Source organism: Biomphalaria glabrata, chromosome 10 (genome assembly GCF_947242115.1).
Source record: "Biomphalaria glabrata chromosome 10, xgBioGlab47.1, whole genome shotgun sequence".
NCBI lineage: Eukaryota > Metazoa > Mollusca > Gastropoda > Planorbidae > Biomphalaria > Biomphalaria glabrata.
In genome coordinates this window covers 28,238,507-28,255,794 of record NC_074720.1, presented here as the reverse complement: position 1 = coordinate 28,255,794, position 17,288 = coordinate 28,238,507, and the positions used below count along the sequence as shown (strand labels likewise).

General features: G+C 34.6%; 1 protein-coding gene across 1 annotated transcript; it reads left to right on the top strand.

The window, feature by feature from the left end:
- The first annotated feature begins 4,318 nt into the window (after positions 1–4,318).
- On the top strand, positions 4,319–17,270 carry LOC106063251 (autophagy-related protein 101-like). The gene is made up of 8 exons (XM_056044936.1): positions 4,319–4,482; positions 9,692–9,805; positions 10,212–10,289; positions 10,400–10,483; positions 11,846–11,944; positions 12,082–12,196; positions 13,370–13,536; positions 16,171–17,270. Exons 2-8 carry the CDS (start codon positions 9,776–9,778, stop codon positions 16,252–16,254), a joined length of 657 nt encoding a protein of 218 aa, XP_055900911.1. The 5' UTR covers positions 4,319–4,482; positions 9,692–9,775; the 3' UTR covers positions 16,255–17,270.
- Positions 17,271–17,288: the final 18 nt, after the last annotated feature.

The window sequence follows — 17,288 nt, the reverse complement described above, 5'->3', positions numbered from 1 at the left end:
GCCTTTTTAGAAGTCTTGAATTTCGTGGGCACCAGCTTGAAAGTTGCAGTGAAAGTCGCTTTAGACTGATTTTAAAACGCATAAATTTTCTTATAATAGGAAGATTACAAGTCAAATAGAAATTAAATTAAAAAGGCTTGGGACATGTTGATACTAAACTGAGATACATTCAAGGTAGCAACTTTTTTAAGTTTAAGTTTTTTAAGTTGCATTTTGGAAAAGTGCATTTTCCGACTTGGGTGTAACCCTGGTGGATGTTACCCGGTGCGGCCCCCCCCCTCCCCGCCCTCCCTAGTGACGCCACTGGTCTGTAGTTCCCTGGATCAGATTTTTCTCCTTTTTTAAATAGGGGACTGACGTTAGCTTCTTTCCACTCACTAAGTACCCTGCCCTGATTTAGTGATGCCTGAACAAGTATTTTGAACACTGGTGCTAACTCGTGTCGGCTCGTGACTTAGTTCTTTGAGCAATCTCGCTGGACTACCATCTGGTCCAGACACTTGATTTAGTTTGAGGCTAGCTAATAGTTTTTTGTATCCCTTTTTCTTGTACTTTTGTCTCCAGGGGTCTGAGAATTATTTCCGGTATTTCAAACTAAAAAAAAAACACCTCACATTCTGATGTATCTATGGTGCATTATATAGCCTACTGTTAATCTTCTATTTAAAAGCAATGTTAGTCAAAGGTTAAATCTGCACTTTATTAATGATGCTCATGAAGTCTTCATGAGCTGTTCTTAATTATGTGGAAACAAGAGTCAATACCACAAGACTTAAAAGATGCCACAATTGTCCATCTATACAAGCGAAAAGGAGACCTCCAAATATGCGACAACCACACAAAAATATCTCTTCTCTCTATTGCTTGGAAAATCCTACTAAATTGGCTCATTCAACACCTAGAACATGGTCTACTCCCAGAAAGCCAGTGCGGGTTCAGAAAAGAACGTGGAACATTGACATGATCTTTGCGGCAAGGCAGCTCCAGAAAAAATACCAAGAACAAAATGCTGACCTGTTCTCAATAGATGTCGACCTAACAAATGCATTCGACACTGTTAGCAGAGAAGGACTCTGGAAGATTAGGCTATATCAAAGTATGGATGTCAACAAAATTAATATCCATGGTGATGGTGAGACTATTTCATGATGGCATGAAGGTTCGTGTCCAGGAACGTGGAGAACCATCAGAGCCCTTCGAAGTATCAAACGGGGTAAAACAAGGCTGTGTCCTAGTACCTACACTGTTCAGTATCATGTTCTCTGCTATGCCGGTAGAAATTGATAGCTATAGAGTCTGTAGTTTTTCATTGGAGGACGGAAGGGTAGACATAAACGCCTTTGATCTAGACTCATGAAATTTAAGATTGGTAGCCCTGCTTTTATATTGTTGGAAAGGGGCGAGGAAGTTAACCTCAGAACCCCTCTTTGCTACGCTCATGGAATTTGGTGACTAGTTTGATTTAGATTTATTATTGAAAACAATATCTTCTGCTGGGAGGTTTTATAAAGACCCTCTGGAAAGGGTCATAGAATTTGGTGACTGCAGTTTGCTTTAGAAGAGGGGGTTTTTAACGTCAGGGAAACTCTGGAGGGGGGACTCACCCTCCCCTACCAGGGGCGTAACAAGGGATTCGGGAGCCTGGGGGATTGACCTCTTTGGGGGCCCCTTGCATTTTGACATTGACATATGACATGAGATAATGTATGCAAAAATATATAAGCCCAAAATCAAATAGGTTCAGTATATCAGTAAACTTAACAAAAAATAATCATTAAGACTCTTTTAATGAATAATACCGTTGTTTATTAGTTAAATAATGCACAAGTACAACTCTAAATTGATATCGCTTCACGTCGTGCATTCTGTGCAGCAAAGAAATCTATAACATCATCTACATCGATACTTTCTAGTAGTTGTGACTTCACTGACATTAAAGTCATGATAAGCCTTTCTTGCGTCATTGTGCTCCTGAGATAGTTTTTGATGAGCTTGAGCTTTGAGAATGATCTCTCACATGACGTAATGGAAGTGGCCTGAGTTAGCGGTATTCGGAGGAGGTTGCAAAGTTTGAGCACACGTAATTACCATATGAAGCCTGTTTCCGCAATATGTCTATTGGTGATTGTATTACTGGTTTGTTAATGAAAAGTGCTCGTACATCAATGACATCATTGAAAAAGCAATTTGCCATTTATTTCATCATACAAACAGGAAAAGTAGCACAGTTTGTCATAAGCGTGTCTTCATCTAACACGTGTCTTGGTTCAAGGAGAAACCCAAAGGTATCCATTTTCTTTCCAGCCTTTGGAATCTGCCCTTCATCTCCATATGAAATATGTCCAGCACTTCTGTCACAACACGTTTGAATAGCAGTTCTATTGACAGTCCTACATTAGAACTCAACTTCCAATTAAGTCTTTTCTTTCTTCTGGTTGTTTTGATTACAGGGAATCCATAGTATTCACTACCTTCTTTTGCTTTTTCGATGGATTTGGTTTTTGTTAGTTTCTCATCATTTTGCAGAAAGCATGAAAGGGTAATAATTTCTTCAGCAGCTTTCCGTAAATGAAGTCCAGACTTTTGTAGTTTCTTCTGAACTATAGGCCTATTAGTTGGGCGCAGGACCTTTGACAAGAATTCCAGATAGGCTAAAAATTCTTAATTTTCCACTGCATGAAGAAGATTCTGTGCTAATATTATATGATATTGTTGGTTGTTTATGTTTAGTGCGAAAGCAAAAGGATTCAGAGCATACAAAAGTGGGAAAGATCTGGGGCAAGTGTATGTTCGAGTATAGAAATACTCCGATAAGTGGACTGCCGTATTCACCATCACAACTGCTGACGAGTAGAAGACTCAGGGAATCATTCCAACTGATCCCAAACTATTGAAACCATCGGTAGCTGAAAATGCAGAGACATTAATCAACGAACTACAGATGAACAGTAAAGTGAAATACGATGCAAAAGTAAGACTACCTAAAGATTATTCTGTCGCAGAGTTCGTCTAGGTCAAACATGGCAGAAAGCAGTTGTCATAAAAATAACATTCAGCACCCAGATCTTACATCATAAAGACAAACGATGGAAAAACATACAGAAGAAATCAACGCTTTTTGAACAAGAGTTTCGATGATGACATCTCTGGGTGCTATGATACCGATAAGACAATGAACTGCAAACTGTTGGAACAAACGAAACAGACAGTTATAGACCAACGTCTAGAGAACTTGTACCAATCAAGACAACCAGAAGTGGACGAATTGCTAAAGTTCCTAGTAGATATCAGTCTTAAGAACTTTAAAAGGAAGGATGTGATAATAATTTCAAAAGGAAGGATGTGCTAATATTAAATGATATTACGTCATTGTTTGTTGTTTATGTTATGTGCGAAAGCAAAAGGATTAGATGGAAATAAAAAGAGTTTCCATCGGATTGAGGAATGACGAATAGAAGGGTAATAACTCGAGTGCGAAGTTTAATTCTGAAATTATAGACGCCAAACCCGAATAATGGACTATTCTAGCATTATTAAGAATAACTTTTGGATCTGTTATACTCGATTCTGTAAATTTTGCTTCAATGTTAATTAGTGTAGCCATAAACTACTCGCCATTTGTGATTTAGATCTATTATTAGTAAAGGTAACAAGATACCTGCAATTCGTTGAATAACATGCAGTTTTTTTCGTGGCAACAAAGTTTAAAATGTAAAACTATAGTTAAACTTAAAAAAAAAAAAACTTTGATCTCTGTGGGAAAAAATATTTTTAAAATGTCAACAAAGTCAACGTACTGATAGACCTAGATCTAGGTTTAGTCTTTGCTATAAATTTAATCCATAAATGTTGAAAAAAAAAGACACGTTACCCTTTGACACTAATTGTCAATCAAATATAATTTTATATATTAATTTATGTATTTACAAATAAATTTCGGACACCCATTTGGGCCCCCCCCAGGTGGGGGCCGGGGGGATCTTAAAATTCTCCCTCCTCCCCCCCCCCTTAGTTACGCCACTGTCCCCTACCCATCCTTTTGGCTGCGCTGGGGCAAATGATGGTTTAACATTAAATATCGCATACAATAAACAAAATTAAAGAAAAAATACAGTCACAAAATTCCACCACCACCCCCTGCCGGAGGGAGGATTTCATTTGGGGGGTGAAACCCGACTCCACCCACCGGGTACGCCCATGATGTCTATAGTGCTTCCACTGGACTGCCTGCCCGAGTTTTTATCTGAAAGTTTCGTTTCATATTTTTTCCCCTACGAAATGCCTGACCCGTATAAACAGGTTCAATTTTTGCTTTACTTCCGTAACTTCCGTATGAAATAAATCGGTCGCAAGATCAAAACAAACAAAAAAATGGAACAAAGATCTAGATTACTAATGTAGTCTAGAATCGACATAGACTCCTGATCTAGATTAGAAATGCTTTTGTAAAAAAGCAAAAATGTTTATAATAAAATTTTTGTGGTAATATTATCTAGATCTTCGTGATCTTTTGTTATTTTAGACTAGAGTTGACTAGACTAATAAAAAAATAGATCTAATTTAATTAAATATTAATAATTTTAAATAAATAAATCATTAAATATAATTAAATATGATATTAAAATAGATCTAATTAATTAATTAAAATTTAAATGATATTATCATATCATTATCATCATATGACATATTTTGAAATTTTCATATTTAAAATATGAATAATGAATTCTAGATCTAGAACTTGACTTGATATTGGATTGGTAAAACTTCCCATCGAAGGCCCCTAGCCCTAGGGCAGGGGTCGGCAACCTTTTGAGTCGGAAGAGCCAAAAATGACAATTTACAAAATTTGGAAGTTTTTAAAGAGCCGCAAAGATTTTTCTTGCCAACTATAAATAGTTTTCTCCAATGATTTTTTTAAATATAAAAGTAGTATTTTTCATAACAAATTTGATAATATGTTTATATATATTTGGCATTATTAAATAATTATTTTTTATTTCGGTAACAACTAAAGAAGTTAAACGTTTATTTACAACATTAACCTGTGCTTCAATAACAAATAATTAAGCAAACAAATTCAATGGGAGCGTTAGCTTTGCATGGTTTTAGAAATTTTGGATACATTTGGCTCATACGGTAGCTTGTTTTTTTTTTTTGTTTTTAGTTTCAAGCACGACTCTAAATGCTTAATTGTTAGTTGGCTTCTTACATTACTTTTAATTATATTCATGCAAGAGAACCCTTGCTCTCACGAATATGGCGATCCGACGATAGTCAGCACTCCAAATGCCAACTTCTTCAACTCACTGTAGCAATCTTGATTATTATTCCATGCGCCGAATCAACTCGCGGCATTACTTAAAGTTGACCACTTTTGTTGCGTTACGTATATACATTTTTGGACCTCCAACTGTTGAGATGGTGTACTAGGAATGCTCGAATAGTTTTGTTGGTTTCGAACTGCTCAAATCTGTCAAGAAATTCATCTTTGATTCTTTTATAACTGTGCTGAAGTAACTCGTGACAAAAGTTGCACTGATTTTATCGCGATACTGCTTTAGACATTCAACATGAAGTAATTGACAGCTCTAAATATCTTCTGCAAAAATAATAAATTTGTCTTCAAAACAAACCAATTCTTCTACTAAAACATAGGATGGGTTTTCCTTTCCTTGCAGTTTTAGATTCAGCTCATATAATTTCTCTGTTATATCAATCATAAAGTAAACTTTTTGCAACTATTTGCCGTTCTCTAATTCAGGGTGATCAATGCCTTTTTCATTTAGAAATGTATTTATTTCGTTCAAGCACAAAGCTAAACGTTTCATCACTTTTGGGGAAAAAAGGAGGTCGGAATACTGAGTCTCCATTTCGTTTAAGTGGTAGAGTGCTTTTGACAAGAAGCTGTTAACAATCTTGATTACCAAATTCTTGACCTCATCTATTTAGGTTGGAATCATTTAGGGCACAAAGCGCTTCTTGGTGCATTATTCAGTGAATAGTAAGAATTTCGTGGTTTATTTTGCTCCGACGAGTCGTCGTTGCTCTTTTATTTTTTACTGTCATATTCTGTCAGTTGCTATTTAAATGATTTTATTTGAATCGATCTTATTGTCTTCAAGATATTTTTGCACGGCATTCGGCCTATCGTCCCCTCTAGTTTGTCACGAAAGCGGTAGCAATCCTAGAAGTTCTTCTTTTAGACCTTGGGAAGACATATACCTGACTAAATGGGCAACTTGTACAGTGTCTTTTAGTCCCAAGAATAATCTATAGCAAGTTACATTTGAAGACATTTTAGCTATATTGTCTTGTACTGTTTTAGCGGATAGTGGCAAATGTTTGATTTTTTTTTTTTCAATATTTCTGGTTTGTTTTGGAAATAATGAAACAGTTTTTCAGATGCATGTAGGAAGCAGTTTTTGACATACTCATCATCTGAAAATGGTTTTCTTTTTTGTGCTATTTCTAGTGGTGCCGCAAAGCTTGCCAGAATTGCATTACTTATAGATTGCTTCTAACTTTGAAAAGATAATTCGCTTCTAACTCATTTACAAACAACAAAAAACTACATAGTACTACAACAACAAACTATACGCCGCTTTCAAAGCACGTGGTTAAGATGCCAATTTGTCTTGCGTGATAGCGAATTAAAACCTACATAGAAACATCCGACGACGCGTCATTCGAGAGCTTCCGGCGGACAGACAACAGTGACGACGCGTGTAATGGGTGAAGGTGTGGTGAAAAGCGAGTACAAGTGACTGAGAGATAGAATCGGTGCCTAATCTTCGTTAAAAGATTCAGAAGTTCAGAACTATTTTTAAAAAATGTCTCGACACAATCAATAATATTTGTGTATGGAACTAAAGAGCCGCAGCTTCACATCCAAAGAGCCGCATGTGGCTCGCGAGCCGCAGGTTGCCGACCCCAGCCCTAGGGGCTAGCCTAGGGTGGCTAGGGCCCTGATCTAGATCTAGTTTTTCAGCTGTCTATCTGCACCCATATATTTTATCTATTATAATAATTATATACAGTAACTTACGTTTATCGAACAAGTTAAGCTCAGTCGCCGACATTTTTTATGTTTGAATTTGTGTATCTCCCAAAAAATTAGTCTAGAAAAAAAACTGATTGTATCTATGAACTCATCATCCATTTTTCTTAAAAAGTAGACATGTTTTATTCTATTACTACTCATAGTTAATTTATATTTGATGTTAAAGTGGGTCAGGTCGATGCTTTCAAAAGCTTAAATTATCGAACATCATTTTACCGATATCTTATCTTATCGAACATATTAATATTAAGAAACTATTGAACACACGAGAAGTATGGTGTTTCAAAAGTGTTATAATCTATATTTTTTTTTATTTATATCATTTTCTTTTTTACGCCATGTCAAGACAGACAGATTTTAGTCATTTTCACATGCTCCACATCGAAGGAATCTATCACTGATCAGCTCTGCTTAGAAACTGACGGTGCTAAGCCCAGTAACGCATTACCGACACATTACCGTACCAGTACTTATTTATGTCTAAGCTATTTCGAGATATAAGGCCATTAATAAATCCAGATATTATTTATTTGGGGGAGAGCCTAATCCATAATCCTTTGGTAGCAAATAGATAATCCCGCCCTCCCCAAGTCATTGCAGGACACAAGAGTTTACTTGGTTGACCTAAAAACAAAACATGCAGCCCTACGTAACTAGCCGCCGATCTAGCACGATCAGTGTATGTACCAGCCCAAAAGTCAGTGCTAGATATTTTTCGATCGGGGCATGGAAAGGGGGGGGGGCTGAAAAGCTATGGTAGCTTGCGAGCTGTGTTACCTATAGATGTAGATAGATCCGCCCTCCGTAAACCACCTGGTTGACCAAAAAAAAACACTGTATTTCAGAGCACGCTTAGTATTTGCTACACACACAAACAACATATCTATATATCTATCAAGTCTAGTGTTTGTGACCTAATTAGCGTCAGTGCTAGATATTTTTCGATCGGGGCGGGGAAAAGGGGGGGGGGGGGGGCTGAAAAGCTATGGTAGCTTGCGAGCTCTGTTACCTATAGATGTTTTACAGAACATCACAGGTACACAAAACATCTTCTCTTAGTTAAGTCTCTTTATCTTATGTTGACATCCTTTTAGGTCTAGTCTATCACAGTGCGGTGAGTGGGCACCTTCTAGCACTAGCCTGGATGGTGGTGCGCATTGCAGAGTTATAACAATATCATTATAATATTTCTATCGGACTCCTCTTCTGTTCTGTCGAGTCATCTACTCTAGATTAGTTTAGAGTCTAGATCTAAATCTAGATTACTAGAATATATTTATAACTAGATCTAGATCTAGAATTAGTAGAATAGATTTCAAATATTTTTAAAAAGCTAGATTATCATTATTTATTTTTATGATTCTAGATCTAGAGATCTGTACACTAAAGGTTATTTACTAGATCTAAATAAATTGACCAATTAGTTTAGATATCATCAGAATGATCAGAATAATCAGATTCAGATCTAGACTAGACTTAACAAGTTAAGAATATAATATATATTATAATAAGATGATGGGGTGCTTATTACAATACTAGATCTACCCTGTTCAAGTCGGAACTTCATGAAACCCGGACACCTGGAACACTGATCTCAAAAACAGCTCAATCTAAACAATTTTCTTAGAAATGTAACAGTTGATGTACAACTATATCACTGAGAAAAGAATCACTAGTTAGACTGCTATAATTTTTCAAAGTAAAAAAAAAATTTATTTGGCTAGAGAACTAGACCTAGATCTAAATCCAATATCCATTTTGAAAGGACTATCGCGTTCTTGATAAGGCTATCATTTTTCTGGAGTTTCCGAATGAGCGAATGTAAGGCAATTTAATATTGATTCACAAGTTTAATAAATAAAAACATGTTCTATTGTTTTTTAATCTAACATTCATTAGTTATCAGAAAAACTATTTTAAAAAGACGTAGCGTAGTCAGCCATAGTATACCGTAAATTGAGATGTTTATTAAATTTAAAGTTGCTTTAAAAAGTTTATTAACAGATATAGATTATATCTAAACTTTGCTTATATTTTTTACATAAATCTGATATAGAATATAGATATTCTAGAAGTAGATTTAGTCTAGATCTAAGAGTTCTAAATCAGAAGACTAAATCTAGTTCTAGATGTCTATATAATGAAAGTACCATTTTATTTTTTGTTACATTTTTTTTAAGTTGTATAATGGAGATATTATCTTTTTAAAAAAATATATTTTTTTAAAGCTTTTTCTTGTTAAAGTTTTTTCCTTTCGCCTTGAACTAGAGACTAGAGTAGAGTTAACAAGAGTCTTCAACTCAACTCTTAAAACAATTTCAAAGATCTAGCTAATAGTGCTGCTACTAATGCTAGTGTTGACATCAACATTGAAGTCGAATAAGTATAGATCTAGAGAGATCTAGATCTAATATATATGCCAATCTAGATCTATCTCTATAATCTAGATCTAGACTCTTGATTAGGCTAAAGCTTTTATAATAGTATTAGAAATTTAAAAAATTCTTTGTGTAGTATATTTTTTTTTCTTCTACAGTTTTCAAAAGATCAATGAAAATGATTGTGTGTATGAATTTTTTTTTTTTTTCTGTTTTTATTTAAGATGTACATATCATTTATTTATATTTCTAGATAATTATGCTGTTAGCCCAAGTCACTGATAACTTCTGCAGTTTGGATTAGATTATTCTAAATGCAACCAGCATTTGAGTCAACATGAACGCTAGATCTCAAGTTATACAACTAGTAAGTGAAGACTACTACTTGTCTTTGTTTAGACTTAGACTTAGATCCTCTCGCGCCATTCGGCGCATTAGGCGGCAAGCTGTCTCCACAAATATCTGTCACTGGCAATGTCTGAAGCCTCTTCCTACCTGGTGTCCACGGCTCTGCTTTTTTTTAGAGCAAGAATCAAGTGCCATTTTTTTTTTTTTTTTTAATTTGAAAGAGTCATGTCAGAATCAACATTGGTAAGGAGGTAAAATGAAGTAAACTATTGGTATATATTTATATCTGTTTCTGCATAATCACTGGACAGCTAAGTGAAATGAACTAGTAAATAGCATGGCCATTTGTGAGCTCTTAATATCGACATTCTTGTCAAATAATATTTTTAAAAATATATTGTTTTTTTTTTGGTTTTTTTTTTCAGACAGTGGAAGGTCGCCAGATAGAAGAGGTTGTGTTGGGATTATTCCACACAATACTGCTCAACCGCACCACTGGCAAAGTAAATGTTGTTAGGTTTATTTAAGTCTAGCTGTGAAGTTTTGCTTGCACTTATTTTCTGGTACTTTTCAGTTTGCATGAGATTGAACAGTTTTTACTTTGATTTCACAGCACAACTACACAAAAGATAGAAACTTTACCATTGGTTCTCTGGCAGTACAAGACATTGACTGTGATTTTTTGGACTTCACTTATGTAAGTCTGTATTCTGCCAGATAGTTGTTTTTTTTAAATTGTAATAACAAAGTAAATACCTACAATAAAATTTGTGTTGAATTCATTATGATATTGATCCATCATTATACCTTGAAGTGTAGCCCATGTATACCCCGCACTCATCAAATACACATTTCAACAAGATTATAAAGTACCATATTCTAAGCACCACACAATTTTAGAGAGATTGAACATAAGAACTCCTGTCTAAGCTGTAGCGATTCAAAAGCATGTAAAATATAGACCAATTATGCAACTTCTAAGGTGCAGGAGCGAATCAGTTTTACAAGCCAATTCTTTAGTCATCCACATGGCTCACTTGAATTTGTCCAACTAACCATTAGCCAAGTTAATAATGCTTGTTTGTTTTGCCAGTCAGGCGCATTAATCCAAATGTCTCTTTAGTCAGGACAAAGCTGTTGTATTTTAATGTGAAGACAATCACTTGACCAAAGGACTGAAGATTCTTTGAAGTCCTCTTCAAATTGTGGCATAGACATAGTGTCAGTCATTATGTGAAAAGATAAAGTTTAGTACATTAATGTTTTTGGTTCCATGACACTAATGTAATTTGCACCTTAATTTAGGACTTAGATTTAATAGAATAAGATTTTTACAAGCTCATATGTAGACCCTTTTTGGTGATTACTTCACATCTAAATTGCATTAACAACAGCTTATAGTCTACAACCCATGCAACTATTAACTATGAACTGCATTTTTTTTTTTTAAATCTTGTTCCCCTTTTACACCTTGCAATCTATAAGGCAGATGATGTTAAAGTCATCTGTTTCTTTGCCCAATGGTTAATGAGCATTTACTTTCCCCAACAAAAATCAGGTACCCATTAGAGTTGGGTGGACTCAGGGGCCCCATAAAAATGCTGAAATTCAAAATCCTAGTCTTCACAGAGATTCAAACCTAGGACCCCAGGTTCAGAAGCCAAGCACTCAAACATGCGCCCATGTATATAAAGTTTACATAAAAATGCTAGTATATAATATTTTAACAATGATATTTTAACAACAAGTACTCTTTTAGAGGAGCATAAATAGCTTTTGCACCTATTTAAGTAAGATGATGATAATAGTGAAAGTTAATTTTAAGTAGTATTGAGATTATACCTTTTTTTTTTTTAATTTTTGAAATTAAGGAGTTAGCTTTCAGAAGATCATTCATAGCCATTGCATTTGTTTGAACGTGATGGTGACCACTAAAAACATATTTTTTATTGCACATTCTTGTTTCTACAAACCATTGTACACAAATATTTGTGCAAACACAAATCTCAATGCTTTCAACTTGGTAGGTCTACTATTTCATACATTTCTTTGTTTTCAGGTTAAGATTGTGAGTAAAGAATTGGATGCCTACCTGAAGAAAGAAGTTAGCCAGTTTAGAGATATGCTAAGACACAGTGAAGGCCAACAATCAGGACAGGTTAGTTCAGTACTTGCAATCAGAGCAGAACAAAGAGTCTGAGTTTGTTTTGTTTCTTCTTAATTATTTCTTTATCCAAAATGTTTAATTAAAAATATATTGCATGAAATATGTTATTTCTCTATCTTTGTGTTTAGATTATGTTGGAATTCTACCGAAAACAAAGAAACAGATGGTTATTTCAAGGAGATGTATTTCCCTGGGAAGTCTGGAGTTTAAAGCTGGATATAATTAATTTATCTACAGAAAATGGTGAGCCCATACATTTTTGTCACTTATTTATTTTGTTTTTTGTCTATAATATAGACTCAATACAATTTTGTTTTTCTCATTTCTGTGTCAGTCATCTTTGTAAGTTTTTCTTTGGCCAATAGTTTTTATTCTATTTTAGTTGTTTAAAGATGAATTAATCATTTTATAAAGGCTAATGAATTCATTAGTGAATGTGGCTCTTCAGAGTTTAAAATCTGTCTCTACTTCTGTTCACTTTCTGAAATATGTTCTTGTGACTATTAGAAGAGAGTCATGTATGAAGGGAGTCATTCACTGCAGATCCTGTGTAGGACAGAATACCTTTTGAGCTTCCTTTTGTGCTCGGCCTCTGACACCAAGTCCAGCCACTGACTGTGTGGTTTTGAGAAAATTCTCCAAATGATAAGTGAATGTGAATATCTGGCTCCTGTAAAAATGGGTTCTAATTAAACTGACCAGCCTAGTAAGGAGAGAGATACTCAAACTTCTGCTGTCTTGTGGTGTTAGGAGTCAACTAATCTATTCCCTATTGATTTGGTGCCTAATTTAATGTAGATCATCATTCATCACATCAGCCAAGCTCAGGAAGGCATCATGCTGCATAGGCAACCTTTGATTCTTCTATCTGATGACCAGGAAATCACCTCAAAGAGGAAACTCTGGTGCTGTTGCAGAGGACTTAAACTCTAGGTTCATCCATTTTATGTTGAGACAAGGACTCATTCGTATACTCAGCCTTTTGGAGTTTCTACAATGACTGTCTATAGCTTAGTTCAATCCAGTACAAGAGTAGTCAACTTTTTGATTGAACAAATAACTTGACAAGTTTGAAGACATTGGCTTTCATGTATCATGAATAAGCTTAAAGACTAGCATACTTTTGTTTTATGAAACCAGTTCTTAGTAATAGAATTAATATACATTTTTATGCTAATTACCAGATAAATTTTGACTGAAAACATTTCATTTTTGTGTTATTTTATTGTTTAGGAAATCTAGAAACTATGCAATAGAAAGAATTAAGAAAAAACTGTTGTGTACACTACTACAAAGGAAGTTAAACTTCTTGATGTGAATTGACATTTTAATTGCCTTATGAAAAAATAACTACTTGTTATTATTGTGCTTTTTTTTTTTTTTTTTTAATATTATTTGTATAACTACCGTTACCAGAAAGGTCAGAGTTCAAAGAGAAGTTGTCGCATCAGGTGATGGATAAAGTGTTCTATATTCTGGATGTCATCAATCGCCATGAGTATGTCCCTAGCACACCACCAAAAGAGGATGAGGAGCTAGTTTATGACACAAGCTTTACAGATATACAGCCCTATTTGTTTAGGGTAAGTTAACTATTGAATAACCACAGTCTCACTTCTTACAGTCTCACTTCTTACAGTCTTACTTCTTACAGTCTCACTTCTTACAGTCTTACTTTCTACAGTCTTACTTCTTACAGTCTCACTTTTTACAGTCTTACTTCTTACAGTCTCGGACGAGCCCCCACTTTGTGAGTACTGTGACTCTCACCTCACCATGGAACATATCCTTGTTGATTGCCCCAGATACCAGGATGTCAGGGAGAAATATTTTAGAGCCACTAACTTAAAAACACTATTTGATAATGTCGACCCTGGGAAGGTACTGGGCTTTATCCAGGAAGTGGGGTTATCTACGAAGATCTGATTTATGAATTTGTGAACATGTACTATTTACATTAGATTTTTACCAAATAATTAAATTTTTACTACCTTTACTATTTTAACTGTGAATAGACCTTGATTTTAATGAAATGACTGTATAGAATTTGGCCCTTGTTGTTTAGAGAGAGAGTAGTCCTTAAGGGACTGCAGGCACGACATGGCCTAAATTGTGCCGCTGTGCCTAAAATCAAAATCAAATCAAATCAACTTACAGTCTCACTTTTTACAGTCTTACTTCTTACAGTCTCACTTCTTACAGTCTCACTTTTTACAGTCTTACTTCTTACAGTCTCACTTTTTACAGTCTTACTTCTTACAGTCTTACTTCTTACAGTCTTACTTCTTACAGTCTTACTTTTTACAGTCTTACTTCTTACAGTCTCACTTTTTACAGTCTTACTTCTTACAGTCTCACTTTTTACAATCTTACTTCTTACAGTCTCACTTTTTACAGTCTTACTTTTTACAGTCTTACTTCTTACAGTCTCACTTTTTACAGTCTTTTTTCTTACAGTCTCACTTTTTACAGTCTTACTTCTTACAGTCTTACTTCGTTGATGCTGTTTAGTTACCCCAGACCCATATTGTTTTTTTTTTATCTATAATAATACTTTTATATTATTTTAAAATTCTATGACACACTAGAGAAAAATCATTATTGCTATTTATTTATTTGTGCAACGATTACAGTTGACCCTTGATAGTCTGAGAATTACGAGGTGCTTCTCAGATTTTCTAAAACATGGGATTACCAAAAGTTAGCAGTATGTCACAGAATTTAGCTGTATATGTGAAGAAATATTATATTTATGAAGTACAGAAATAAGATATTCTCTTAGATTTTAAACTGTATAAAATGAACAATAAATGAAAAAGGAAAATGCAAATTTTGAATATTTGTTCCATTTAAGTGTTTTTTTGTTTTTTCTTTCTTTCTTTATAATGTCCTAAATGGTAGGTAGCCTGTCACGGATGAATGTGTGTATGTATGTATAATCTATTTTTACAATCTGCGCGAGTGACCGGAAGTGTGTTTTGTTGTCAGACAGAGACCAGCTTGTGTGTGATATGTAGTAAAGCTGATTAAAGTTTATGTGTTTGATCTAGTGGTTTCATTGTTTTATTTCGTTAACTAGAACTGAACCAGGGACACTTAGACGTATCGAGACCTAAGGTAGATTCTATTGAGTTATAAGTATAAATAGAATAGGAAAGCTGTGACATAGCCCAATACCATAAATCAAAGAAATGACAGTGGGAATTTCACCACAGTCATGCCTTTGAATAATTTCCCATTTTTCAGTAAGAGATAATGTTTTATGCTTATGTTGTGTCTACTCTGCATGTCATCCTACAAGACATAATAAAAACTTCAACACTAAAAACTAGGGCAGTTAAACTGTAATCACACTAAGACAATCAACAACAACTAATCACAAAAAAAATCACATGAGAGGAGGCGAGACTTAAGTGTTTTGTGTGCATGCCAAAAAATACAGCTTAAGTTGCAGAGTCGGCACCGTGTCTGATCACTGAATGTGTTGGCCTATCAACTGCTTATCTTTTCTTTAGTTTTTTTTAAGAACAATGCTCTTTATCTACTCCATTAAAATAATTGGCTTGGAATTTTGTGGCAATTTTGACATCATTAGTTCTTGATAGAAATAGTTCTGTACTGTCAATAAGGTGACTCATTGTATCTAAAACTTTCAATGTGTATATAGCCCGCCAAGGTATGGGAGGGTGTCTTGGAGCAAAATATTAGTTTGACTAGACATGGGTTTTAACATAGAGTTATATGAAAATTTATTTTATTTTAGAAGATAAGTTCAGTTTTTTATACTAGACAAAATGAGTGTTTAATTTACTCATAAACTTTTTTTTTAAATTAGTTTATTCTTTGGCTACCTGAAACTGGGGCATGGTGCCTTAGTGGTAAAGTGCTTGGATTCAGAACTGAGGGGTTCTTGGGTTCGAATCTCTGTGAAGACTGGGATTTTGAATTTCTGGATTTTTAGGACACCCCTGAGGCCTCCCAACTCTAAGGAGTACCTGACATTAGTTGGGGAAAGTAAAGGCAGTTGTTTTATGTGATGGTCAAATGACACCCTCGTTAACTGTCAGCTGTAGAAATAGATGACCTTTATATCATCTGCCCTATAGATAGTCTGAAAGGGTACTTTACTTTACTACTTAACCACTACTCTGTAAGGTTAGATTAACCTGATTAGTTGAAAGATATTATTCAATTCCTTTGTTGTTGTTGTTTTTTAGATCTCCCAACAAACTACTGGCCCATCACCTACGTCTGTGGGCACTACCATGAGAAAATTTCTACGAGGTTCCCTTGCTCTTTGAAGCTTCAGATTTGAGCTGCTCTTCCTCATTATGTCTACAAACTTATATTTGAGCTTTCATTCATTTCTTTGTACTCATATCACCTCATTTGTAAACATTTGTGTGATTCTCAACCACCTGGTGGAAATGTATTTCTGTACAGTAATTGACATCTGTTGTAGGATGGATTATTACTTTTGACATTAATATTTTCTTTCTTTTTCATCTATCAAAAAAATTGTATTGCTTAAATGTAAAATAGTCAAGAAAATATTGTTATTGTCATTTTTTTTTTTTGCAATTTTTTTTTTCTCTAAATGAATTATTTTTGTTTCATTTTGTTTGTCTATGTTTCAAGATGTTCTTCCTACATGATCTGTGAAAAACATTTTGTAATAATCTGTAAATAGCATGATGTTAGTGATGTGTTTAACACAGCTATCATAATGTTAAGATACCAATAAACTGTGAACTAGACAGACTAAGACAAGTTTCCTTTGAGGCCTAAAGACTAATATACTGATGAGGTGGTGTTTTACTTTGGCTGTGTGGTGTTCCATGATAGAATGCTGATAGTGCTGTTCTGTAGAGATGGTTAATGGCATTGTTCCTTGGCAAAACACAAAAAGAAGGTCTTTAGTCTTTCTTGCTGATTGAGTCTGTTCATTTGTTAGTGTTTTCAAATCTTGAGTAAAATTCTCTATCATGTCTAGAGATCAAGACTTTTGGATTAGCCAAACACTCGACTGTAGATAGAACAGAGTTTAGACTTTATGCTAAGTGATAGATGCTGTTGGCCATTTTTCAGTTGTCAAATAGCTAAAAACCAAGAGCCTGAAAGCAACTAAATCATTTTGCTTGAAAGCTGTGCTGTCTTAAGGCACAAAAAGAACTCATTGTACAGACTTGTGCAATTATGTCCCCTGTAACTTTGTTCATGCAATGATTTGCCTCAAGTTTCTTAGAACATTTGATTTGTATTGATAAAGTACATTGTATCTCACCTGCAATGAAATACATTGAAACAATAATTTGTTTGGATTTTGTTTGTTGTT

Coding starts and splice junctions, on each gene's coding strand:
- LOC106063251 (XM_056044936.1), top strand. CDS start 9,776: ATGAACGCTAGATCTCAAGTTATACAACTA. Junction 10,484..11,845: donor ATTTTTTGGACTTCACTTAT/GTAAGTCTGTAT, acceptor CTTTGTTTTCAG/GTTAAGATTGTGAGTAAAGA. Junction 11,945..12,081: donor AAGGCCAACAATCAGGACAG/GTTAGTTCAGTA, acceptor CTTTGTGTTTAG/ATTATGTTGGAATTCTACCG.